Source organism: Rhea americana, unplaced genomic scaffold (assembly GCF_003343005.1).
Source record: "Rhea americana isolate MKP2758 unplaced genomic scaffold, rheAme1 scaffold_83, whole genome shotgun sequence".
Classification (NCBI taxonomy): Eukaryota; Metazoa; Chordata; class Aves; order Rheiformes; family Rheidae; genus Rhea; species Rhea americana.
Genome location: NW_028187012.1, coordinates 1527045 through 1553797, shown reverse-complemented (window position 1 = coordinate 1553797; position 26753 = coordinate 1527045). Strand labels below are relative to the sequence as shown.

Sequence of the window (26753 nt, the reverse complement as noted above, 5' to 3'; positions counted from 1 at the left end):
CCCGCGGTGACAGAGGCGGCGGTGGCGCCGCCTCGCGCCCTTAGCCCCCTCCCCCCGGCTCGCGGCGCTGCCGCGGCACCGGCCAGCAGGCACCGGCCCGCCTCCGCCGCCGCGCTTCTCCCGCACCGCGAGCCAGCTGTAAAACCGCCTCCTCGTACTTGGCAGGGATTTTTGCTCTCCTCTTAGTCCTTCTCGGCACAGTTCTTCTTTTGGCCGTAGTTATTGTTAATTATTAATTATTTTATTCTTTTTTTTTTAATCGCGAAATTCAGCGTGGTTCTGTTGGGTTTCCTTTTTTTCGCAGAGGGGGAGAAAATCCCAAACCGCCTTTTTTTTTTTCCTCTCCTCTCTTTGGAGAGAGAGGAGGGGGGGGATGCAACGTGGACCCCGCTGTTGGTATCACCGTGTCCCGCTGAAGGCTTTCGCGGCAGGGCGGGCTGGGGAAGAGAGAAGAAAGAGTTTGATCTGCTGAAGTCTGCCCAAGAAGAGGGAGCGGAGCAGACGGACGGCCGCCCCCGGCCGCCGAGCGTTGCTTGCTGAAGGCGGGCAGGAGTGGCAGCCCTTTTCCCTTCTCCCCGTCCACCTCCCCCTCCTCGTCCTCCGCTTTCCATCTGGCCAGCTGCAGGATGGGGAGACGGCGGTGGCTTTGCGTGCAGCCCTGTTTCCTATGGCTGGGCTGCGTAGCGCTCTGGGCGCAGGGAGCAGCCGGGCAACAAAAGCAGCAGCAGCAGGTCCGCCCTGCGGGAGGAGCGGGCGGCATCTACCCCGCCGCGGAATACCGGGAGGAAGGGGCAGGCAGCGCCGCCGCCGCCGGCCGCGTCCGCCGGCGAGGACAGCAGGATGTGCTCCGGGGGTAGGAAAGCACCGCGCTGCGCCCGCACCCCCACGCAACCCGCCGGCGCCTGCCCGGTCTGCGCCGCCACTCCTAAGCAGCTCTGAACCTCTTTAACTCCTGCCCACAGCTGCTTCCACGCAGCCCTTCCAGGCTGGCGGGCCCCGGGCACCCTTCTAGGCACCTCTGCGGAGCCCGCTCCCTAGCCACGCAATCTCTTGGCAGCAACTTCCCTGCAACCACATAACCTGTCTCCACTGCAAAACTGTAGCCCTGGTTTGCGTTTTGGTCTTGTTATCTTTTCAGCCAGTTTATGACTAAGGAAATGTAATTAGTTAAGTTCCATATTTTGTCTGCAGCTATGAAACAGTCTTTTTGATAGTGTGACTATTGTAAAAGCAGTCATTTGTTTGCGTCTAGCGGAGTGTGGGCATAAATTGCAAATAACGAATACTGCACATCAGTTTCCCATTCAAGGATGCTATAATATGAAGAGGCTAACAGATTTTGCTTTGCATGTTAAGCATTGTGCATAATTGTTTTCTGCTGAGAAACTATGCAGAAAACTTGTTTCCCTAATGGCTGGGGAGTTCTAGGTGATTTAAATTATTCATTTTTATGGCTAGTTATCCCTCTTGTCTTGTGTCATAGCAGTATAAAGCTAATTCTTCAAGTATGGCTTTCAAGACTATATATGAAAGTGGAGCCAGACTCATCTGCGTATCTTCATTAGTTCCACCAGGCCTGTTGTTGCCTGTTCTGCCTCTTCTCTATTCTAAACAGTTGAACTAATATAAAATAAAATGACCTGGAACTTAGAGCAGAGGAAGATTTTGTACCTTTGGGGAGGAGGGTTTTTTTAGACCTCTTTGCCATACTGTTTCTGTTTCATGTGACCAGTAGATTTCTTCCCTACATAAAACTTTGGATTCTGTTTACATTGATTTATATTTTAGTATATGTATTTATTTGTGTGTCTATGTGACAGGCCAAACGTGTGCGGCTCTAGATTCCATTCGTACTGCTGCCCTGGATGGAAAACGCTCCCTGGAGGAAATCAATGTATTGTTCGTAAGTGTCTGACTTTAAGTTTTTACTGCCCCGTGGGTATTAATAGAAGCAAATATTCTTCTTTGAGCTACTGCTCTGTTTAGGATGAGAAAAGAGAATTCATCTTGTAATTAATTTGGCCAGTTCAGTCTTTTGGCTTATATTAAAAAAAGAAAAAGAAATGATGGATTTACTGGCCCACATTTCCTGTAATAGAAGGATTGGCAAATTGTTGTATTTTGTTTGGTGTGTTCCTAAGAGGTATGTTTCCATTTAGTTATTAAAAAAAGAAAAAAGAAAAAGGGGGAAGTAGAGATTAAAAAAAAATCTTTCCATMAATCAAATAATCAACAACAATAACAGGAAAAAAGCTAAAAAGCTAAAATGTCCTGATCTAAAGCAAATGAGACCTGAAGTTTTATGAAACTTCTGTGGTAGGCTTGGAACTACAATCAGATGGAAAACTTTTCTACATCTGGGGTGCTTATTCTCTTGCCTGTCATTTTTAGTTGTGTTTTAATAGCTATAAAGCATGTAGACTGTGATTACTGCCTGGTCATAATAAATACTGTGCTGACAGATCTGGCTGTTGAGATGGTTTGGCAAGAAAGGGAAATCTACTGAATACCCTGCTTAGGAAATTTTGTCTACCTAGAAAGGAAATATAAAATTAAGTTAGAGTTTCTCTCTGTTAGATAAAAGCTGTTATCGGATGCATGCTTTTTATGTTCTTTGAATCTTAGTGCAAAACTGTACCTATTTATCTTACTCTTTCCTCGTTTCTTTTCCAGTGAGTATGTTCAAGTTGGGAATTTATATTCTAGATTATATTGCCCTTTGCGTAAGCAATTAAGTTCTTTGTAGTTTGTTTGAAAGAGTATTACAGACATCCAGAACTAAACTAGGGAAGGAATGGGAGGAAAACCAAGATCTGTTTAACCTAAAGGTGACTATTGACTTCACATCTCTTCCTTTTACATGGCAAAGTAAGCCTTGCTAATATTCCTTTTATCTGTGCTAGGTATCACGGCTTTTCATCTGAGGTTGATCTTAGTATTTCTAAGTAAAGTTTAGCTGCGTAGTTCAGAGTGAGGAAGATGGGAATATCAAAACTTCTGTGGAATAGTAGGAAGTCCTCAGGCTGTTTAATTCAGTATTTATCTTTTACGTATTGCCTTACTTTAATGTAAAACTGAGTTTCTGAATGGATTTGTGTTGCCTAAGTATGCCATTAGCATGTAATGAGATTTTCAAATTCAGCGCGATATCTAACTTGATTGAAATCAGGGGAGAGAGTGATTTAGGGGCTTTTGAAAATCCTGCTAATCATCCTAAAAGTGTCTCATAATGCCTATTAAAGACCTTGGACTCAGGTGACTTCTCATCCAGAATAACCTTAAACTTACTATTAATGTGTATGCCCAAAGGACAGCATCTAGCTCCCTTTTAACATAGTGGAGTTCAATAGCAGCTCTCTAAACTGCTTGAAGGGTGAATAATTTGGCCAGACCAGCAGTGAGATTGGCTTAGGCACTTTTCAGTTTGTTTCTGGTGAAGGTTTAAGAGCATGAAATTCTACAGTCATGTGAAACTTTTGTTGAGATGATGGTTCCTCTAGTTAAGCTGTTTCACTACCTAAAGCTTCCTGCACAGGGTAACGGACAAGCTAAGAAACTTCTTAGTAGAGATGAATTAATTATAATTAGTGTTGAGTGTAATTGGTGATTTTAAAGCATTATTTCATGGAGTGAGGTCAATGAACTAGTAGTAGGTCAATAGGAAACCATTCTGACTTTGTAATGTTTTCAGCTGATAAAATGATAATGATTGCTGGTGGTCTGTGAGATATTTATGATTACAAGTAATTAGTTATCTAAAAAGCCAAGGTCTGTCTAGGTTTACTTTTTCCTTAAACAAAATAAACTATATTGAAGGAAGCATATTTTAAGCATACGTCTGTTTTAGGACTTTCTGTTGATAAAGAGTTATACCCTCAACAGATAGTAAACTGACAAAAATGTGTAGTGTAGACCTTGCATAAATCAGGAGATTGAGCTGTCTTAAGATGGACTGAATAGTGATTTAAGGAAAACAACGCTGGTTCCCTGTGTTTGTCAAGAGCTCTAAATCAGATTCCAACTTCTCGCTTTTAAGTCAGCTAATGGAAAAAGCATTTCACATCAGTCAGTGGTATGTCTCTAATTTCAGCTAAATAATGAAACCACACAAACTTCCACTTCTTTTGCATTCACATTTAAGATGTAGTTGTAGAGAAATTTAATGACAAATGCAGATGATCCGCATTGCATGTTTTTGATGCTCGTGATAATTGCCAGAAGAGTAGTGTCAGTGGACCACTAGCACGGGTTTGTCTGCACCTCTTTGGTAAAGAAATGTGACATTTGATTTCAGGGAGGACACAAGTTTACAAAATTTTGTGTATTTTTATCATGTTCAGTGTAAATACAGAGGTTCTGGTTTGGTGAGAAAAGGGTAAAAGGGAACGTGTAAATTTTGCAGGGAGCATATTTAAATTTCTGTAATGGAACAACAGAATGGTTGCTTCCCTATGAGAAGTGGATCTCATTTACTTACTTTTTCTTGAATCAGAGGTGGGGTGCAAGCATTATGGGAGTGGTGTCAGCTCTGCTTGTTTAATGTGTATGGACAGGTATTTTAGGCACTCAGCATTTTCTTGGCAACTTTTCTACAGGAGGAAATTGTTCCTCTTGTAACCCCCGGAACTTGAGGAGATGTGCTTCAGGATTATTTAATTCTCTCCAAACTCCAGAGTTATTTACAAAGGAAGTGTGCTTCTTGCTTGCCATTTGCTTTTCAAAGCGTCTCCTGCAAGATGCATACTCTAGAGACTCCCCTGTACGGTACTGGCTCTTAACGTTTTCAGGCTCTCTTTTGGTGTGTCTGCTAATCCACCAGATTATTTAGCTGTGTTCATTTGGATGTCATTCAGAGTCTGGATTTAGCCCTCACCTCTTTCCTGGTCCTGTAGTTGCTTTGTGCAGTGGACCTCCCTTGACAGGTGAGTGGGCAGGGAAGGTGCAACTGATGCGTCAGAGGGATGGCAGAACAGCATGCACATTATGCACACATTACATAGTGTGGAGAGGCTTCCCTGAGAACTTGATAAAATTAGCATTTCAATGATAATGTGGAAATATTAAGCCATATTTAGGGAAACTACGGAAGATCTAGCAAGCCCTGCTTTTGGGCATTGACTTACCACAAGACAGTTTTGTGTAAAGGGTGGATAATCTTACAAAAAACTTTAAGATCCTTTAAAAAGAACAATTAAAAAAAAAAGGGCCATGCTGTAAACTGGGATTTATGAGCCATACTGTTTATATTCATTCAAAACTCAGATCCCTGCTAATGTTTTCTGCAGGTCTTACAGTCTAAAATTTTTGATTTTAATCCTCTTACATTGCTTTTTTAATAACTGACATTTCTAATTGGGAATGGAGTTGGTGGTCTGGTCAGACTACTATTTGATTAGGCCACYTTCTGTTTGTCTTTAAATGTATGTATCACAGATACCAGTTGTATCAGTTCCCTTTACCTAACTTACTGCTTCTACACGTATCTACTAACTGTCTCAGTGAACTGAGAATTCTTTGAATTGTATATTCTTTTCTGAAGAGAAGACATTAACGCATTTTGTTTTTTTTTTCCTGTAATTTATGATTAAGGGCATTGTTAATCACTGTCTTTTTAAATGTATTCTTCCTCAGCAATTTGTAGAAATAGCTGTGGTGATGGATTTTGTTCCCGACCTAACATGTGTACTTGTGCAAGTGGACAAATATCACCTACTTGCGGATCAAAATCAGGTAATGACTTACTGTGTTTATTTTCATGAGAGATTTCTTTTTAAGTAATTTCTGTATGTTTCCACTTAAAAATAACTACTATGTAAAAACCTTCAAAAATAACTTATCATTATTGCATAAATATATGTAATCTGTGCTTTAGTATGTCAGTAGTTCTGCAGGTGGAGATTGATATTCATATGTGCATGTCTGCGCTGTGTGACAAAAAATTATATGTTTAAGGAAATAAGCATATTTAAATGCAAATCTATATATAATGTAATAATATATGTATGCTTTTTTAATCCCAATTTGTTTCCTGAAATGTTACTAACACTTTAACATGTATGCCTGTCTGCGTTCCACCATAGTGCAACAGTGCAGTATCAGATGCATGAATGGTGGTACTTGCTCAGATGATCAGTGTCAGTGCCAGAAGGGCTACATTGGAACTTACTGTGGACAGCGTAAGTAACTTCCTTATCACATATAAAGTTAATAAATAGATGGAAATCCTGCAAAATAGCTTTGTTATTTTAGGTAGGGTAGAAAAGTAAAAAAGTCAATATGCAGAAACATAAAAAAAAATGTCTGAGAGAGGTGTAGTGCTGTTTTTGGGCACTGTGTTCAGCTGAAAGTCTAAGAAAGGTCATTCATAAAGTGCATTTGGATTCTTCAAAATTCAAGTTAGGAATTGAATTCACCAAATAAYTTTGGCTGGAAAAATCCTTTGGGGGCAGTGGCAGTATACATCCCACTCTCTTTTTCTCCTAGAAGCTCAGTCATTTTTCATTTGCTTTACAGTATAGCTTTTACATGTCAGAAGAGCAGCCTAACTACCAGCTCATAGCATGTTTCTCTGTTTTCTATTTGAATGAAAAAAAAAAAGAATGTGGCTCAGTTCAAGCTTTTGGATGCTTTCTGGTTTGGCAGGCAAGCTAAGAAGTCAGTTATTTGCACAGCTCTACCTATCGTGGGATAGTGTTGACAAGGTATGCAAATTTAGTGAACAATAAAAAGGACGAAAGGTAGGAAGATGACCAAAGACTCAAAGACCTAGTGTATTCTGAGGGTAGCTGGTTGCTAATTAGCTGAGAAATTAATTGCTGGTAATAGATTGAGAGAAATACAGACAAATAAATGCAGCTATGCAAAGAACTGAGTAGACTGGAGAACATCCTTTTGTCTGAGTCATTTTCGCAAGTGCTGGAGGGACAGCAATCTTGTTTGGACTTTATTTCTGTTTGGATGAAATTCTCTGAAATTTTAAATAATAGTTGTAATCCTAAAATGTGACTCAAGTGACAATCAGATTTACTTTTAAGTGTTGCTGGTCCCTCCCTGCTCATTTTGAAGTGTAAGGTCAAAACCAGAATTCTCTCAGCCGGGGCACATTTCCAGTGAGTAAATGAAAAGAGGTTTGAACCTGTAAGCTTCTTAAAACTTTAAAGCAATCCAGAAAATCTGTTCAAACTGTGGTAATTTGTCTTAGAGTATAGGATAGTTAAAATTTCAAGTAAGATTGAGAGTTTCACTTCTAGACACAGTATGAATTTGAGCATCTAAAAAAAAGTGAATCTATTTTTATTTATTTTACTAAAATGTTTATTTTTCTTAAATCTACTGTAGCTAATACTTTAAAAAATTTAAATGTCATTGTCAATTAAGTAATGTAACGCATGCACAGAAGTATCTTCATTTTTCATACATAAGACTTGCATTCTCGGAAGAAAGTAATTCAGTTTTATAGTTCTTGATAAGAAGTAAAGCTTTATCGTATTTCCAGATAACAGTACGTTTTTATGTTTCCCACTGCCCTATATGGAGGCATGCGTGGATTTCCAGTTTGAAAGATTTAGCATCTCTAGATTCCCGAGTTTCTTTCATGCTAAGTCCTCAAATACTTTGTAAACCCTATCTGTAATCTGGAGAGACCTGAGCAGGAAAGCAGCCTAGAAAGTTTTGCACCAAAACCTCTCTTTGCTGTTTTTAAGGCCCACTGAAAGACAGTGAACCATCTTTCAGTGAAGCATGTTTATTTGGAATGTGTGCTAATTCTGAACAAAGCTGTATGTCCTGGAAGCAAAGAGCCCCAGAATAGATGGGATTGATTAAAGAACTTTTAATAATGGTATTTTTCAAAGTAGCTGATGAAGTGTCTTCCTCTGTCTTTGTTGGAGGTGCTGTGAAAATTCTTTTTGACACAAAAAGTGAAACTTTGCTTTAAGGAAAGCTACGTACCTGCAGTATTATCTCTGTTTTGCAAGATAATTAGGAATCCTGTATAGTATAAAAATTCAGAAGATTTCAGTGGTTTGGAAGAAGACTTTGTGCTTAATGCAGACCACTGGTAAATAGTGTGTGTTGATGCACAGAACTGTAAGAGACAAATATCTTCTCTATCTATGTATACTGTGCATTTATACCAAGAAGAAAATAGTTTTAGCTCTGGTTGGGATCTTTTAGGAAGGACAGCTCTTGTAGGTACTTTAAGGTATTTTAAGCTAGTGATTCTTCTGCCTTGCTTTAAGCACCCCTTCTCCTGGCCAGCAATTTCTATTCTGAGACCTGAATTATGTGTCTCCCTGCTTACTGTTTGTATGAAGATTCCTCTAAAGCTTATGCCATTTTTGTTCTCCCTTCTTGAATGCTTTGCCACTGTTGTGACTGAGTAGCTTTGACACAAATTAATGTATATCAGGCATGAAGTACTTGAGTTTCTATCTGTTGACTTCACTGATAGATACAAGTGCTTATGATTGTGACTAGTGTGTACAACTGTCTGATCTTTATTGCAAGCAGCTGTTTAATTCTTCGTATTCACCAAAGCTTCTTAGCAGATGCTCTACTTAAGTATATTTTTAAACAGGTGCAAGTACTACTGGAATTTGACGTGAAGAATCATTACTATTGCTGATAGATGTTGGAGGTGGATAAGAAGATCAGTTGAGTCTTAGTGTCCAGAAGGAGTTAGAGGAGTTAGAGCAGTTGAGGAAAAACGTGTGAATACCACACGTGGGAATCTTTGAAATGTCATTAACTTTTTCTTTTTCTTTTTTTTTTCTCCTTCCTTCCCCCACTGACAGCTGTCTGTGAAAATGGCTGCCAGAATGGAGGACGATGCATTGGTCCTAATCGCTGCGCATGTGTTTATGGATTTACCGGTCCTCAATGTGAAAGAGGTAAGAGAAATACAAAGAAAGAAAATTATGATAGGTATATGGTACAATAGTGTATGTTCCACATAGGTGTTTTGTGCACTGTGTTTTCTTGCTGAGCCAGTAAGCTTCCAACAAACCATTTATTATTTAAAATTTTAGAGAGTGTCTTCTTTTGGAGTCTGGCAGCAACAGTTCAGATTGACAAGTAAAGAGATGCCACAGTTGATAGGAACTTGAACTAATTTAGGCTGTGAATTCTGTTCRTATGATACTTAGTGTGTGTGAAAATGCTACGTTTTGCTCTCAGCTATGTGAAATGATGTTAGGACAAAATTACTGATTGTGCTAGAATTCTTTAAGCGTAACTAAATGAAGAGTTGATTTTTCACATAATTTTGCTTTCTCAGGAGAATCTTGTGAAGTTACTTGTTCTAGGTAATTGTATCTTAGAGGAGGAGGTAGGAGAAGGGGGAAAAAAGAACCAGTTACATAATTCCTGAGATCAGTTCCTAAAACCGTTCCTATTAATGAAAAAATCTTAAGCATGGCTTAACTTAAACTACTTTTATGAACTAAGGGCTAAATTAGTATATGATTTTAAGATTATATTGGGAAAGCTGTCAGCCTTCTTTAATGAGCATGGAGATACTGACAGAGCCAGTTTTAATGATTCTGAATAATTTTTATTGTTGACAGTGGTACGTGGTTAGCATACAAATATTTAAGGTACAAAGTCTATATGTAATGATTTAGAATAAATCTGATTTCACTCCCAAAAAATGTTTTTGCTTGTGGCTTTTTAATAAAGGGGAACACTGGTTGTAGTTTGAAGCCAAGAAGACTTCTGAAAAATAGCAACGTAGAGCTACTCAACTTTAGATATAATTATAGAAGGTATTCTGTGTGCAGCAGATGAATGAAACCCAAATTACTGTCTAATTAGAATTTTTTAATGAATGGATATACTGCAGATTGCTTTTCAAAACAATAAGAAGAATTGTATGTCCTTGAACGTGAAGCTGTCAACCATAATCAAAGCTGATTCTGAGAGTTTAACAGAAATAGTATTCTTTGTCTTTCTGCAGTTTGGCGTATTCGCAAGTATGAGTTCTCATCAAAAAGGATTCTGAAGAACTGAGTGACAGGGGTGTGAAATGCAGAATACAAGCGTACATTGTTATCTTACTCCATTAAAATGTTCAAAAGATTGTTAGTATTTAAAAAATTGGGCTCATTTTYATTAATAGAAAATGTAAAATCCTTGTCTAACATCACATTCTTGATTCACATCAGCAGTGGAAAAGATAGCCACTCAGAGTAGAAAAAGACTTCTTAGAGTCATAAAATAATTTAGATTGGAAGGGACCTCCAGAAACCATCTAGTCCAACTCCTGCTCAAAACAGGTCTAATCAGATCAGGTTGCTGAGGGCCATCTCCATTTGAGTCTTGAACTGTTTCACAAATGGAGATTCTGCAGCCTCCCTGGACAACCTGCTCCTGCATTTGACCATCTTCATGGTCAAACTTCTTCCCTAATATCTTATCAGACTCTTGCATGTACATACTTGTCCCTGTTGTCTTTCGTCCCATTGTTGTGAACCTGCAGGAAGAATCTGGCTCCATTTTCCATTGCTATAGACAGCAAAAAAGGTCAACTCTTTTTAAGGCTGGACAAACTCAGTTCTGTCAGCTTCTCCTCATAGGTCAACTGCTCCAGTCCCCAGAACAGCGTGGTGGCCCTCCTCTAAACTCGCTTCTGTATATCCATGTCTTTTTTTTGGCTGCAGAGTCCAAAACTGGACTCAGTACTCCAGATGCAGTCTTGAAAGTGCCAATTAGAGGGGAGGGATAATTTCTCTGGACCTGCTGCCTGTCCTCTCACTGATCCAGTACAGGATGCAGTTGGCTGCCTTTGCTGCAAGGACACATTGCTGATTTGTGTTTAGCATGTTGTTTAAGAAGACCTCCATAATCCTTTCCTGCAGAATTCCTTCCTAGGTGGTGGGCCCTTAGCCTGTATTGTTGCATGGAGTTATCCCATTCTAGATGCAACACGTTGCATTTGCTTTCGTTAAACCTTAGGAGGGTCCTGTCAGCCCATTTCTGTAACCTAACCTTGTCGCTCTGAATAGCAGCCCTACCTTCCAGCGCATTGACTGCTACCCCCAATACGGTGTCCTCAGCAAGCTTGCTGAGAGTGCACTCTGTCCCGTCGTCCACATGTCCACATTGTTAATGAAGACAAACAGTCATTGGCACTGTCTTAATCACTGAAGGGGCTGCACTAGCTGGACTTCACACCACTGCTCGCAACTCTTTGAGCCCAGCAGTCCAGCCAGCTTTTCACCCACCTTGCTCACTTATTCAGCCCACTTGTCACCAATCACAGTCTCTCTATGTGAGACTCTGTCAAAAGCCTTGTTAAAGTCAAGGTATTCAACATCCACTGCTCTCTCCTTGTGCACAGCACAAGTCACCTCAGTGACTGGAAAGCAGTGAGGTTGACAAGACATGATTTGCCCTTGATAATCCCATGGTGGTTGCTCCCAAACACTTACGTGTTTAGAAATGGCTTCTGAAGTGAATCCTATGTAACTTCTGTGTTTCAAATTCAGCTTTGAGATAGAGTGTTCAAAATAACATATAAGTAGTGAAAGTATCTTGCACCATTCATTCTAGACGTTTGTTGACTGTAAAAATGGAAACAAATTTCCATAGTGACGAAGGAAATAAGTAAATTAACCAGCTCCTGGGAAAACAGGAATTCCTATTTGCTATTTCAGGCTTGTTTTGAATACCCACTAGATGTCACAAGCATCAGAGAAATGTAAAAGATGAATTTTGATTCTTTGTCTCTAATTGCTTGTATTCAAGCTTTCATTCTTAAAACCAGATTTGGAGCTCTGTTCATCACTGTTAGGTTAATTTTTGCTATCATCCAGCAGATCGTCTTTGTAATACCTTCTTGTAAGCTGAACTCATGGGTCAGTTCTGATATATTCTGATGAGGGTGAAGAAAATAAGAAATACCATTCTGTTAAGAACTTCAGTAATATTTACAGCTATTTTGAGAAATCTGTGTCTTCCTGGTAAAATGCATACCTGCCCTCTAACTGAAATGAATGACCACCTGGTCTTTGCAATTAGGATTGATTTTAAGAGGATCCTGAATATGCTGGATAATGTTAGACTGCTTTACAGTTTGTACCTTAGTTCTGATGGAGAGCACAGACTCTGGCTGTGGTGATGATTTAATTTTTAATAAGGATGGTTATATTCAAAATATTTTTATTTCTTTAAAAGGTTCTAGTACTGCAACTGCATTTTTGCTGTGTTACAGATAAAAACATTCAATTMTTTCTTGCAGTTCATTACAAAACTTTAAGCTGGAATTCAAGCCACATAATGGATTTGAACACCTGTATTTTGGCATCTGTATTCCTTATTTGTCTTTGAAAGTCTTAGACTTTTTACCAAAACATGTATAAAATGTTACAGTAATATGAGATTTAAGTTACATTATATGATTATTTGGAAACTGAGTTATTTTAATTAGAAGTCTCAAGTTCAGTTATTGAAAATGGAGGTGGTAGACCAGATTGCTTCTGTTATCATCACAGAAATACAACTGCTTTTACATCAGTGGACAGAACTAAGCAAAGTTTTGCCTAGTCTTTTATGCTACATGTTATATAGACTGTCTCAGCTTGATCCTGATATCAGGATAATAAAGCTAAATCAAATAAATGAAGAAGGATGTACGAGGTCAGTAAAGTTCTGGCTTTATGATCTTTATACAACTTCAGTTACACAGTCGTAACTCATGCTTGCTTGGCAATAAAACATCATGGCATGAATTAGTAATATACAGTGGCAAATTATTCATGTGTGGYTTTAGCTTACTAGACATTTTTAGAATAATGAAGAAGCCAATTGTGGGTAAGGTTCTGTGCTTTACTTTGAATAATATATACATATTTAATAATGTSCTTTTCAGGTTTAATGGAAAAAGTGCACCTCACTGAGACATTGGTGTTGCAGTGTGATAATCTTGTAGTTAGGTTTAGTAGGATTAGTTTCTCCACTAATGAAAATATTTTCAAAATAAATAAGCAGTATCTCTGTTTTTTACAGATACCTAAGTCCCATTTTTTTTTTTGTTGTTGTTGTTGTGGAAATTGCTCAATAGACCCATCAGATTACATGAATTTATAAGGCTTCACTTCTTTCCTTATGGTCAGTCTTCTAATCCTTGCTATATAATCAGTTCTCTTACTGTCTTTTTACGGAGGTGACTGCCAGCTACAGTGTTTTCTGTATCTTTCCAAATATAAATAGCAAGCCATAAATATCTAAGAAAAAAAGGTTATGAGTTCTTACATATCACTGTAAAACATTTCTTTTATAATAATTAGAAATGTTAATTTTATATGCTTTACATGAGCTGAAGTACATGAAAAATCTGTAAAAGATACCTTAAATGTTCAATAGTAGCTTGTAATATATACGTTTAGCTTAGTAAGTTTGTTTTACGACAAGATGCAAAAGGCATTGATTTCTTCATCTTTTGACAGCAATAGGTGCCTCATTATACTTGACAGTAAAAGGGGCCTCTATAATTTAATTTTAAACTGAGTTTAGCAATGGTTCATAACTTTTGAACTAAAATTTTATAGTTAAAGGCTATGTGAACTTCCCTTGCAAACCACGTTACAGTTACAAGAGATTATGTTTTGGTTTTTTTTTTACATTGCTATGTTTTAAATGCATACTTTTTATTGTTCTGTAAATTAAGTTCCTTTAAATTAGGTGTTTTCTCTCTAATATAGAACATATGTAGCTTTCCTTCAGATTGGCCTCCTAGACTCTGTTATGTGATAAAACGTGACTGCTTGTTCAGCTATCTGGGCTCCTAGCAGACTAATTTCCGGGCTGGAGACAGGAGGCTGAGCAGTAACTAATGACTGGCATGATTACAGTATTTAACTTGAGACTTGCTGCTGGTTTAACAGAGAAGCAGAACCTGTTTTGGAGTGCCTGCGTGCCTTTTTCTGATATATACGTACATAAGTATGTGTGTATATATGTGTGTGTGTGTGTGTGTGTGTATATATATTTATTAAAAATTTCTTATATTTCCTATCAAAACCTGATCTTGTGGTCAGCTTCTTTGCTTTGTGAACACACAAGATTTAAGCATTTGATTTTGTCTATTTTGTTTAAAAGAATGAAAAATGTAGATGCTGAAATTTTTCCCACTTATACACTGAAAAATATTTGAAGAAAAAAGAAAAACATTGATTGTAATGAGCCCTCATCTCCTACGTGTGCATAAGGGTAGTCTTTTCTAACATAACCAGTTCCTTTGACTTTCTCAAAACTGTCTGTATGAGCAAATGATGTTTGTATTTCTGCGCACGAGCAGTAGTTTGTGGGGTGCTTCACTCGTTGTCATGGGAGGAAGATGCTGGGGGGAAGGAGAATCCTATCGCTRTTTTAAATTTGCCTTCCTCCTATGTAGAAGGGGAAAGAACAGTGCTACTTGCTCTGTGCAGGAGTGTTTGGTCGGTTGGCTTATAATACGGTGGCAAGCAAAAGGTTTTGGACTGAGCAGAAATGCCTGCCGAGCTTGGGAAGAACATCCTTTAGAAGAAGGGAAAGGACATTAGAGGAACACAAAGATATAAGTTTGGGCAGGTGAGAAAAGAGTTAAAATTAGAAATACAATAATTGAATAAAAGGCAGGAACTTTTGAAATGGGGGGAGCTTTTGGCTGTTCTCAGGAAAACAGCTGTTAATCTGTCTTGCCCCAACATTTTGGTTGGTATTCCCAGTAAAAGAGTCTGGCCACCCTGTCTGGGCTGTCAGAATTTTGGCATTTCTGCCCATCGAAGAAGCTCAGCTCATCTGTTGTAACAGATGAAGGAAATCAGTGATTGGGGTACCTGCCTCTGACTGCATTCTTACAGGGCGGATAGGTAAGAATTTCTGCAGGTGCAGTTAACCAGTAGGTAGTAACCTTTCTCTGTACAAGGCAGTATTTCTTACACCTGCTCTGCAGTGCCTACGGGAACTTGGCCTGTGCAATTTAAATGTTCCTAGGAGAGACCCAGACAAAGTAAGTGAAGGGGCCCTGTGGCTGGAGAAACAGGATGTTGCAGAGGATAGTGAATGTGGAGAGAAGCCTGATGTGACACAGTGAGGGACAGAGAATGTAACTGAAACAGAGGTTCATTATCTGATGTAGGAAAATAGACATGCAGCATCACCTTAAATTCAAGATCTGTTGCCTTCATCTGACCCTCCCCTTGCAGGTGAAATATTGGTGATCTTAGATCTAAGTTCAGTGGAAGAAGAAAGAAAAAAAAAAGATTTTCTTCAAGAGTATAATAGGATGGAGAAGTTAATCAGTAGTGAAGAGAAAGAGATGGGGGGAAGCAAAAAGCATGTTCGTGAAAAGTGTTAAAATATGTAGTAGATGAGGTAAAACAGAAGAGACCAAAGAAACGGACCACTGAAATAGAGGTTCATTATGTGGGACTGGATGTGTGTGTGTGGGGGGGTGCAGGCGGGTCCCTGCTCTGAAGAGCGAACTAGACAAAGGGAGCATTATTGCCATCTTTCGCCTGCCCCCAGAAGGCAGAGGCACAGCAAGATTGTTGCTTGTTGAAGGCTGAGCAGGAAGGCTTCTGCAGGCTTAGCAGTCGAGCAAATTTCCTGAGGCTCAGTCTGATGTTTTTATCGGGGGGGGGGGGTGTCATCCTTCTCGCTTTATTTAGGTAGGGTAAGACTATAGAGATTTGCATACTTCAGAAGTGAGGATAACTAAAAATGTATGACATTTTATGAGAAGGCAAGAAGAACAGTAAGTCAATAGGAAAGTTTCAAAAAATTTTTACTGAACACTGCCATCGAGTTATCCATCCAGGCCAAATATCAACCAGAGTTGTTCTTTCCTTCTTGCCCCAGGGCCATAGTAACTTTTGATGTCCTAGTGGTTGGTTGGTTTGTTTGGAAGTGCAGTGTATTTCAGTGCTCAGTAAGTAGAATATTTACCTGCTGAACCCTATTTTCATTCATTTTCAGTCTGCTTTTAAGCATTGGGAAGTAGAGCACATGGTGTTGAGATAGTTTCTGCAATTCTGTAAAAATGTAATTTGGGGTCTATTGATTAAAGAAAAAAAATATCAGTTCACTGGCATAACATGACTATAGAAGTCTGCAGGTCACAGGAGGCGCTTGTTGCCGCTAAGATAAGCACAGAGTTACATTGGCAAATTGACATTTAGTCAACTTAACTATAAACGTAAGTTTAAAGGTGGTTTAGAATGCAACAAAAATGGGATTTTTCCTAAAATTTCTGATTTTTAAGCATATTTTCCTTCCTTGTTTTCTAAATTTTCCTTTAAAAACATTTTTGTCAGCTTTCTCTACGCAGAATGGAAGTTTGATTATAAGCAAAATGCCACAGTGGTTATGTTGTAAAAAAGCTTCAGTTTAAAAGAAAAATCAACAACAACAATAACAACAAAACCCTCTAATTTTCTTTAGAGGGAGTAAGAGAGAATACATTACAAATGCTTGCAATATTAAGAGGTAAAACGTTTTCTGACAGAAATGTGACAATTCTATGTATCTTTTGAAGTAGTCCCAATGCCTGGAATAACAGAAAAGTAGGTGTCTAAATCGAGGAAATAGGTCAGACTATTTGTGTTCTAAGAACCTGCTAGATAACTTTAGCTATTTATTTGGGACTAGAGGTATCCTCAGAGGTTTAGGATACACGTAATTAAATCCACATACAGAAAACTTGTTTTAATTCTACAAGTTCAGATATATGATATTGTGAAGACATATGCATATGTGAAAATTTCTGGTGTTAGATTACTGGTTTAGCCATCCATTTTTATCTCCAGTTTTATTTCCTTCTCTCTCATTTCACAAGCTGACAAATAACTACCTAAAACAGTAAAGCCCCAACAAGATGTCTGCAAAGTATATCTTTATGTCCTGTTAGCAGGTGGCTGAAAAATTCTGTCTTTTAGCTATGCAGAAGATTTAACATTTTGTAGTTTTAAAGAAAGAGGAAAGAAAGAGAAATGCCAAAGATTGTGTTGGCAGTAATGATTAAGAAAGTAACGTGAGCACAGTATCTTTCTCCTGCTTCCCTCTTTTCCTTTCTTTGATGATTTCAAAGATGGTTACTTTGGTGGTTACTGTTCCTCCAGAAAAATGTGTGCAAAATGTGGATGTGAAAGGCGTTGTCTGCGACTAGAGTGCAGAAAGGCAATCTAAAATGTTTGGGAACTGCTGTTACGGAGGATATAAAGGGCTCTAAGTAGATGAGTTTTGGAGGTGGGGAAGAACGTCAGTTCCTGCGCAGCTTTGCACGGAGAGCTTTCCAACTAAAAAAAAAAAATAAATTAATTCGCTTAACAGCAGCTGCATACCTAAGAGAGAGAAAAAAATGAAAATGTACAACTAGATCACTACAAAATTGAGGCAATTGCCAAGAGGGCAGTCTTTAACAGAAAAGGTGCAAAGCCCCCTGAAATACTCAAGTGAACAGGAAAACTCATTTAATCCAGCAAGTGCTAAGGTTTAGTATTGTTTATAAGGACAGTGTATGCAGATTTAAGAACAGGAAAAACTGAAGTATGTAATTTAAAGAGCTAAATTCTGAAGTACTGTAAAAAGGAATACAGAAATAAGTTCTTAGCTGTTTGGTATTTAGAGTATGTTAGAACAAATGAAGACAGAGGGATGTGCTTATAAATTTACTAACGGTGTGTCAAAGGAGGCGTGAGAGATCCACTGGGGAAGCTGGGAACTTTGGAAGTTGGTTATTTATTTACTACAATGGTTATAAATGTTTGAAATTGTGTTTGACATTTATATTGCCTATCAGTAGTTGTTGTGTTTGGTTTGGGAGAAAAGCGAGAAAAACTCTACTTTTGGAGAATCCTAGTTGAGAAATAGTCGGGAACACTTTCTATGCTGTATGCAGGTTGATGTTATGTAAGAACATAAGGTGAGTGAAAAGAAGCTCTTGAAGATGACTGAGCAGGAAGACGTAGCGTGCGTAAGAACTGTGAGATAGAGTCAAACCAAAGGGCAGTCAAACCTTGGCTCCTGTTACTGACAGCAGACGGCGGTCGGTGTTTGACAGCAGTAGTTAGTGATGTTTCCCCAGAATGCTTTCCCAGAGTCTATTAGTTTTGTGTTCCAGGATATTTTTGGAGCAAGCGATATTTTAAATGTTTCTAAAACTTTGCCATTCGTTTTTCTTTGCCATTCATTTTTCTCCTGTGGTTGACATCAGCTTAGTTTGTCCCTTTGGCCCATTTTCTACCCCATTAAAGAAGACGTTAAGCAGCATGGGTTCCGGCACAGATCCCTGCAGAATTTAATCCCGTGCCTTCCAGTGTGAAAGCTAATCACACACTCCTTATTCCTGCTTCCCGTTACTTTCCCATGTAAGGAACTTTTCTTTTGTTTCATGTGACTGTGTTCTCTTGGGGAACTTTTGGTTGAGATCCATTTGATTTTGTCAGCCTCCTGCTTTGTAGGCTTGTTGATTCATTAAAGGACTCCAGTAGGTATGTAGAGTGTAATTTTCTTTTACGAAGGGTATTATAGTTCTGTATCAGGTAAAAACCTGACTTGAAAAAAGCAGACTTAGGGCTGGCTTCTTGACTCTGTTTTTTTTTTTTTTTTTTTTTCCTAATATGAATGGGTGCATGGGTGGAATAAAAAGGAAGCTACAGGAATTCTGTATTTTCTTGCCTATCTTTTACATATGAAAATACATGATCATGAATTTCTGTGAACTCAGTGTAATCTGACTCTGGTGGGATGGGCAGGCTATGTCTTCCCGTAACCTTTTGGCTTCATCTGCTTTGTCAGATTGTATTAATCTTGTTTGTAGATTACAGTAGCAAAGTGTTCATATAGAAATAAATAATATTTTGGGGGAAGGTGGCACCTTTTCCAGCTCTTCTGTGTGAATATGCTTTTATTGTTAATATCACATTTTTAAGGGATGTTTTTGTTTTTATATGGAGAGCTTTATCTGTCCATAGAATGCAGCATGGAACTGCCAGAATGTGATTTTCAATATTTTCCAGTCTACATTTTTTGTAGAACTTTCAGGTTGTAATTGCGCAAAATCAAAAAGTAATTTATTCTCCCATCCTTAATTAGTCATTGACCAGTGTGCTGGGAGTATCCACAAGAAGCAGTTGTTGCAAATATGGAAACTGGATAGAGGCTGTCAGTCCAAAGATCAGTGCCTTATGTTGTAGCATCAGAATATACAAATTGTGAAAACAAACCAAATAGCTCCTACAAAATTCCCCAGACAATATATATTTATATGTGACATTTATTTAAGAAGGGAAAGGAATGGAAATGAATTCATTTACAACAACCTGAAAAGTAAATTAATTAATTTAAATTCAAATTAACAAAATTAAAAATGCAATTGAATTATTGGTGTAGCATGGCAAGTTGAAAACAAATGATGGTGTCATCACTATCGGATGTATCTAATCTTAAGTCTTACGCAACACTTTTGTACGACTCTAGCAATGTTAAGCATTGGTGTTCTGAGTTTCTTCTACATTCACAGTTTCAGATTGTCTCATAACGACAAATCCTGTAGTGTTGTGTGTGTGACTTGACATACATTTGTATACCTAATGAACTACCAAAGGGGGAGTTAAGCTTTGTTATTTCAGTTGTAACCACATGATAGTGCATATCTAAATGCTTGTATAAAACCAGGAAGTTTCAATAGTGAAAAGTACTGCTATTCTGATAATAATGAAGTAATGGTGTTCTCCTAATTACTGTACCTTTTCAAGGTTAAGTGCGGGCTGCTGGGCCTGCTCTTTTTCCTCTAACTGCCAGAGCTCTGTAATGTTCTGCCTGGGCTTTGCCATACCTAGAGATCTAAAATATTCTTTTAAATGATCTGATGAACATTTATTATAATGTTGTTCATCTTCCACAGTTAAATAGTTGATTATTCTATGACCTCTGTAGTACGATGTCAATGCATTTACCTGTTCCTTTAGGTATTGAGGAACAACTATCATAAACCTTCTTACTGTTCTTTTGGAACAGTATTATATGTAATATTGAACCAATATATTCATTTCTTCTGTAGTTAAGACTTTTCATTGTCTATTAAACCTAGAAGAAAAAAGATGATATTTTTGGACAAATATTGCCTTTTGCTGAACTTTTCACTCTTCATAGGGAAGATGACATGGTAGAGTTCAGGATCCTGCAGGAAAGAAGTAAGGCAACAAGCAGGATTGAAACCYTGGACTTCAGGAGAGCGGACTTTGGGCTCTTCAGAGACCTACTTGGTGGAATCTCATGGGTTAAGGCCCTAGAAGGAAGGGGGGTCCCGGAGAGCTGGCTAGTATTCAAACATCACTACCTCCAAGCTCAAGAGCGGTGCATCCCTATGAGTAAGAAGTGGAGCAAAAGGGGCAGGAGACCTGCCTGGGAGAGCAAGGAGCTCTTGGCCAAATTCAGACAGAAGAAGAAAGTGTACAGAATGTGGAAGAGGGGACRGGCTACTTGGGAGGATTACAGGAATGATGTCAGACTGTGTAGAGATGCGGCGAGGAAGGCTAAGGCCCAGTTGGAATTGAGTCTTGCAAGGGATGTTAAGGACAACAGGAAGGGGCTTCTTCAGATACATCAGCAGCAAGAGGAGGACTAGGGAAAATGTGGGCCTGCTACTGAATGGGGCGGGGGCCCTGGTRACAAGGGATACAGAGAAGGCAGAATTACTGAATGCCTTCTTTGCTTCAATCTTCACTGCTAAGGGCAGCCCTCAAGAATCCCAGAGCCTGGAGGCAAGGGAGAAAGTCTGGAGAAGGGAAGACTTTCCTTTGGCTGAGGAGGATAGGATTAGAGACCTTCTGGGCAGGCTAGACATCCACAAATGCATGAGCCCGGATGGGATGCACCCACGGGTACTGAGGGAGCTGGCGGATGTTGTTGCCAGGCCGCTCTCCATCATCTTTGAAAAGTCATGGAGAACTGGAGAGGTGCCTGAGGACTGGAAGAAAGCCAATGTCACTCCAGTCTTCAAGAAGGGCAAGAAGGAGGACCSAGGCAACTATAGGCCCGTCAGCCTCACCTCCATCCCTGGAAAGGTGATGGAACAGCTCCTTCTGGATGTCATCTCCAGAGAGATGGAGGAGAAGAAGGTGATCAGGAGTAGCCAGCATGGATTCCCCAAGGGGAAATCCTGCTTAACCAATCTGATAGCCTTCTATGATGGAATGACTGGCTGGGTAGCTGAGGGGAGAGCAGTGGACGTTGTGTACCTTGACTTCAGCAAGGCTTTTGACACTGTCTCCCATAACATCCTCCTAGATAAGCTCTGGAAGTGTGGATTAGACGAGTGGACAGTGAAGTGGCTTGAGAACTGGCTGAAAGGCAGAGCTCAGAGGGTCGTCATCAGTGTCGCGGAGTATAGTTGGAGGCCTGTGGCTGGTGGCATCCCCCAGGGCTCAGTACTGGCTCTAGTCTTGTTCAACTTCTTCATCAACGACCTGGATGAGGGGACAGAGTGCCTCCTCAGCAAGTCTGCTGATGATCCCAAGCTGGGAGGAGTGGCTGACACACCAGAGGGCTGTGCTGCCATTCAGGAAGACCTGGACAGGCTGKAGAGCTGGGCAGAGAGGAACCTCATGAGGTTCAACAAGGGCAAGTGCAGAGTCCTGCACCTAGGGAGGAATAACCCTTGGCACCAGTACAGGCTGGGGGCTGACCTTCTGGAGAGCAGCTCTGCAGAGAAGGAACTGGGAGTGCTGGTGGATGACAGACTGACCATGAGCCAGCAATGTGCCCTTGTGGCCAGGAAGCCCAATGGTCTCCTGGGGTGCATTAGGAAGAGTGTTGCCAGCAGGTGGAGGGAGGTGATCCTGCCCCTCTACTCAGCCCTGGGGAGGCCTCATCTCGAGTACTGTGTCCAGTTGTGGGCTCCCGGGTACAAGAGAGACATGGAGCTACTGGAGAGAGTCCAGCAGAGGGCTTCAAAGATGATCAGAGGGCTGGAGCACCTGCCCTCTGAGGAACGGCTGCAAGAGCTGGGCCTGTTTAGCCTGGGGAAGAGAAGACTGAGGGGGGATCTTATCAAAGTGTACAAGTACCTGAAGGGAGGGTGTCAAGGGGACAGGGACAAACTCTTTTCAGTTGTCCCGTGTGACAGGACAAGAGGCAATGGGCAGAAACWGAAGCACAGGCAGTTCCGCCTGACCGTGAGGGGGAATTTCTTCCCTGTGAGACTGTCGGAGCCCTGGACCAGGTTGCCCGGAGAGGTTGTGGAGTCTCCTCCTCTGGAGCTCTTCAGGGCCCGCCTGGATGCAACCCTGTCTAACGTGCTYTAGGTGCCCCTGCTGAGCAGGGAGGTTGGACTAGATGATCTGCAGAGGTCCCTTCCAACCTTACTTATTCTATGATTCTTCATTCTTAAATCACTACCTTAAATTAGCCTTCTAGTAGCCAATGATATGTGAAATGTTCAAAGGATGAAAAGCCCTAAAGAACAACAAAGAAAAGGTCAGTGGTAGTAATAAAGTGGGATTTGAAATATTCATTGTGAAGGAATGAGCCGTTGAAAACAGAGGAAGCAAAACATGATCAAGGATGAAACTGAATAGAATAGAATTAGTTTGGATAAAGGGTAAAACCTGTGCCAGACAGGAATTGACAGAAAGCGTCTTGTCAAGTCCCATGGAAAATGAAGATATTAATGTCTAAGGTTAGTTTATAATCAAGTGTCAGCCCCATGTCATTTCACAGTAGTGGGACACTACAAGTCTGCCGTAACACTACTGGCATGTTCGAAAAAGCTGCAGTAAAAATACTGGCTGGAAGTCTTGACGTGCTGCTAAACTCAGTGATCTGTTAAAAGCAGTACAATAATGTTTTTTTTTTTTCCTTCATTTCAGAGAAAGCAGAAGGGTGGCTAGCGAAATAGGTTCCTGTTGGTCTTAAATTGAAAGTGGGGAAAAAAAAAAAAAAAAAAAGAACGTGTAATAATCATCCTTAAAAAGAAATATTAGAAATGTATGGCGCAGGCCTACCTGCTCCACTCTGAATCTTTAGCTGTTGTGTGCGCCACATTAAGGACACGTACTGCCTTCAGCGTGCAACTTACCAGTCCTGTGATACTCTTGTGTTCTATTTCTTTTTTTTTCTCCTGTGTGTATCATTTACTACAAGTTTTCCAGCACACAGTGTTAATACGCTGTGGCATAAAGAATGAGGCTCACCTTTTGAGCCTAGAAGAAAGATGAAGCTTCTGAAGAAACTGATGATACTAAAGGTTAGATGTCACTTTAACTTGCAGGTACTGCTACTGAACGTCTATAATGTAAGGGCAGGCCTCACTGAGGACTGGAGCAATTTTGCCATTAGCACCACAGCTGCATGTTATATAGGAGCCGGCTGTAAGAGGCAGTGAGGTTATTCAGCAGTTTTGAAATTGAGGTATGGAATTTATTTTCCAAAAAATAAGGTGTTCACTATTTGTGTTGTAGGATAGTGGGCAAATCAGTGCTATGGCTATTTCATCATCTTTATATTTAAGTAAACATTTCCTTATGGCTGTATTTTTACTGTGCAGCTTAATACATGATACAGACTTTTTCTATATGTTCACAGTTTTGTATCTTATGTTAGCTTTCAACTGATTTTTAAATAGGGTGTGGTATACATTGTGTCCTAAAAAAATGATTGATGACAAAAATTGTGTTGCTCTGACCAGTGGCTTAATAAATATGGTCCACTACACTTCCTCAGGTTTGAGGAAGGATAGAGAATGTAGTGATCTATTTCAATATATGATCTATTCTCTGTAACGATATATGATCTAGTCTCTGTTTGTTTTTTCCTCTTGGGAAAGAGGTGCATAATGCCATTTTAGTATGAGTACAGCATTAGAGTAGCTAGTATTGGCTGCTTAGAAAAGCTGTTTTGCATCTGTCTCACATTTTATGGATTCTTAGTCTGTGAGAATCAAGTAAGATTAAGCATCCTTATTTTTAAAAGGTGATAAACATCCGCATCTCTTACTGACTGTAATAGGAGCTCCAGGTGCTTTTTAAAATTCAGGCTCTAATATAACTAACAGGCTTGTAGAGTATATCCGATTCTTTTGTGCTTTCAAAGAGTGCAAATTGACAAGGAAAAATATATGTACAGCTGGTCTCCAGACCTTCCCTTCATGCCTTAAAACTGTCAAATGAAACTAAGACTTTTCATCTTGTAGGAATCTAGGTAGCTGCAATCCCCTGGCTTCTGAAAAACCCATACTATCCATGCCTAAAATCAAGCATCTTCATACTGTCAAGATAACGCAGCCCAGTAGCCTGCTTCTTCCTTGCTGCTCTGCCATTTCCTCCCTAATGTTTTCTCTCATGTTGGGGTGGGGCGCAGTAGGCTGTTCCTGTTCTTTCTGCTGTACTTTCTGTGCAGCTGAATAATTCCAGGATGAGTGTGCCATTCCTCAGCTCCCCCTGCATTACTCTGAAGCTGTGGTTTTGTTCGTTTTTTTCTTAGGACTGACAGTAGATGATCTTTGCCTTTAAGCTAAAATTTTGCTCTTCATCTGCTTCAAGACTTTGAACTGTAGCTACTTTTGATATGTTTGAAACCTGTTCATGTGCTAGGTATAGGGAGTACTTTTTTTTTTTATTATTATTTTTCCGACCTTCATTCCTTGCAGCATGAAATACAGGAAAAAGAGACAAAGAGAATCCTTGTTAATTTTTGACCTAATTTTTGCTATTTTAAGTGATGGATCATAGTGTAATGTGGCTTTGTAGACATTGTACTAACTGATACATCATGTACCTACCTCACACTTAGCAGTCTGTTGCCCCAAAATGTTCGTTGCTTCTGAGTATTTGTATAATGCAAGTTTAATCTGGAGTATCTACAGTAAATGGAAAGTTTAAGAAAGGCCTCCCAACTAAACCAAAAACATCTGAAAATAATAAAATGTAACAATGGAAGAGCCTTTTTCCAGTATTAAAATTATATCATTTGAAACTATACAATATTTTCTTTTCTGAGAAGTCTGTTTGAAAGCCTGGCTGACTGAAAAGTTGGAGGTCAGAAATACAAAATTAAGTCTCAGACTGTACACTTCTAGGATCTGATCTTGCATTCACTATGTAAAGGATCCTTCAGCTATTTGACTGCTTTATACAAATGTGACATTTTAGGCATGTGCATAAAAAGGTGTTCCTTCTCCATTTTGGAGTTAAGATGTATAATGCAAAGTTCTTGATAGATTAAATTTAATTTCAATGTATTTTCCTAAAATTTTCACTTTTTTATGGTTTTGTAGAGCAGGAATGAGTGTTTCCACTTTTAATCCCCTTTTCCAGACCCTTTTATTTGCTTATTTTAAATTCAGATTGTGCTGTGCTATTTTGTACCGCTGTAGAGTTATAATGATCCCTAAGGCCACTGGAGTCTTGCCAGTGGAAGAATTTTCACAGCAAGCTGCAATTACTGTTTTATTACTGTAAAGTGACTTAAATTGGTCCTATGTATCCCTACCTCTAGCCCACAGAAAAGACATTTTGATTGAGGTAGAAGAAGGGGCTTGAGTAAGTGATGCTTATGATTTCTGACAGTTGCTGGGGCAACCTTTCACAATCATAAACAGGTATAGGTAAGATGATTAATGTTGTTTTAACTTTGTTAGACATTAGCTTGCTCACAGATGAACCAGGATCATAAGCAATATAAAGCTATCTTTTTATGTCCCCTTGGCAAAGTATCCAAAACACAGTTTGAGTATGGCACTGTGAATAGCTGGAGTTCTTTATTCTTTTTTGCATACAGGATCATTTCACTTAATTTCTGTTAGCATATCTTAGATAATGAAAACATTTATAATTTGATGACTATAAGGTGTAAAATATAACAGCCTTTAAACTACATTATCTTCTCATTAGGTGGACAAAAACTTTGCTAACCAAAGAGCTTTCTTTTGTTTCATTTTCTGAGCCAACAGCTTTTTAAATTGATAGGGTAGTTTTTTTCTGATGGAATTATATTTTAATACATTTTTTTCATTTATTAGTGTCAGAAAATGTCCTCCAAAGATGTCATTCTATTACTCTACTGTGTACTTTTCAGAATTTCTGTTTTCTCTATTGCCCGTCCTCTGCCTAAGTTAGTCTGCTTTTTGTCTAAATATAAGGTTCAAAATTATAATGAACAGAACTGTAAGCGTAGATACTTAAATGATACGTGCTTTTTTGTAAAATATTTAACACTGTAATAAGCAGTAATTTTTTTAATACTTTCTTACATTTTTAAGATTTCATGGGCGCTTTAAAAATACAGCTGTGCCATGTGCTGCTCTTTATCTCTCCTCATGCTTTACATATTAATAAGAAAAAACAAATACAAGAAAATGCATAAAATAGTTTAGGAGAGGAAAAAATGTGATAAAAGAAGTGGAAGGAACCTGACAGAAATTTGAACCCAGTCTCGTTATATTAAAATCTAATAGGCAGATTTTTGGTAATTTCTGTGGGGTTAATTAAGCATCCTGAGGAGGAAAGGAAAAGCCTTTGAACATATGAGATGTTCAATTCATAGAACATTCTTCTATGTTATTTTTTAACATCTTAACATCTGGCATATAGACACTGACTTAAGCCTACTTACAGAAATGCTTTCTGAAGGAAGAGTTGGAGAGAAAGATACCTCTTACTAGACTGATTTATGTGATTTGACAATGCCWGAGCCTTTTTAGATGTAGTAAGGGAACCCATGTCCCAGCTGCTTTTCACAGAAGCACAGAATGGTTGAGGCTGGAAGGAACCTCT

The 26753-nt window shown here is 39.2% G+C and overlaps 1 protein-coding gene across 2 annotated transcripts in view; it reads left to right on the top strand.

Moving 5' to 3' along the window:
• The first annotated feature begins 81 nt into the window (after positions 1 to 81).
• Positions 82 to 26753, top strand: part of FBN2 (fibrillin 2) — a 183219-nt gene continuing 156547 nt past the window's right edge. For both annotated transcript variants that reach the window (XM_085323252.1, XM_085323251.1), the window contains exons 1-5: positions 82 to 853; positions 1821 to 1903; positions 5632 to 5730; positions 6081 to 6176; positions 8796 to 8891. In XM_085323252.1, the coding sequence (XP_085179378.1) occupies positions 627 to 853; positions 1821 to 1903; positions 5632 to 5730; positions 6081 to 6176; positions 8796 to 8891 (601 nt within the window). In that variant the 5' untranslated portion in view covers positions 82 to 626. The remainder of the gene's footprint in view (positions 854 to 1820; positions 1904 to 5631; positions 5731 to 6080; positions 6177 to 8795; positions 8892 to 26753) is intronic.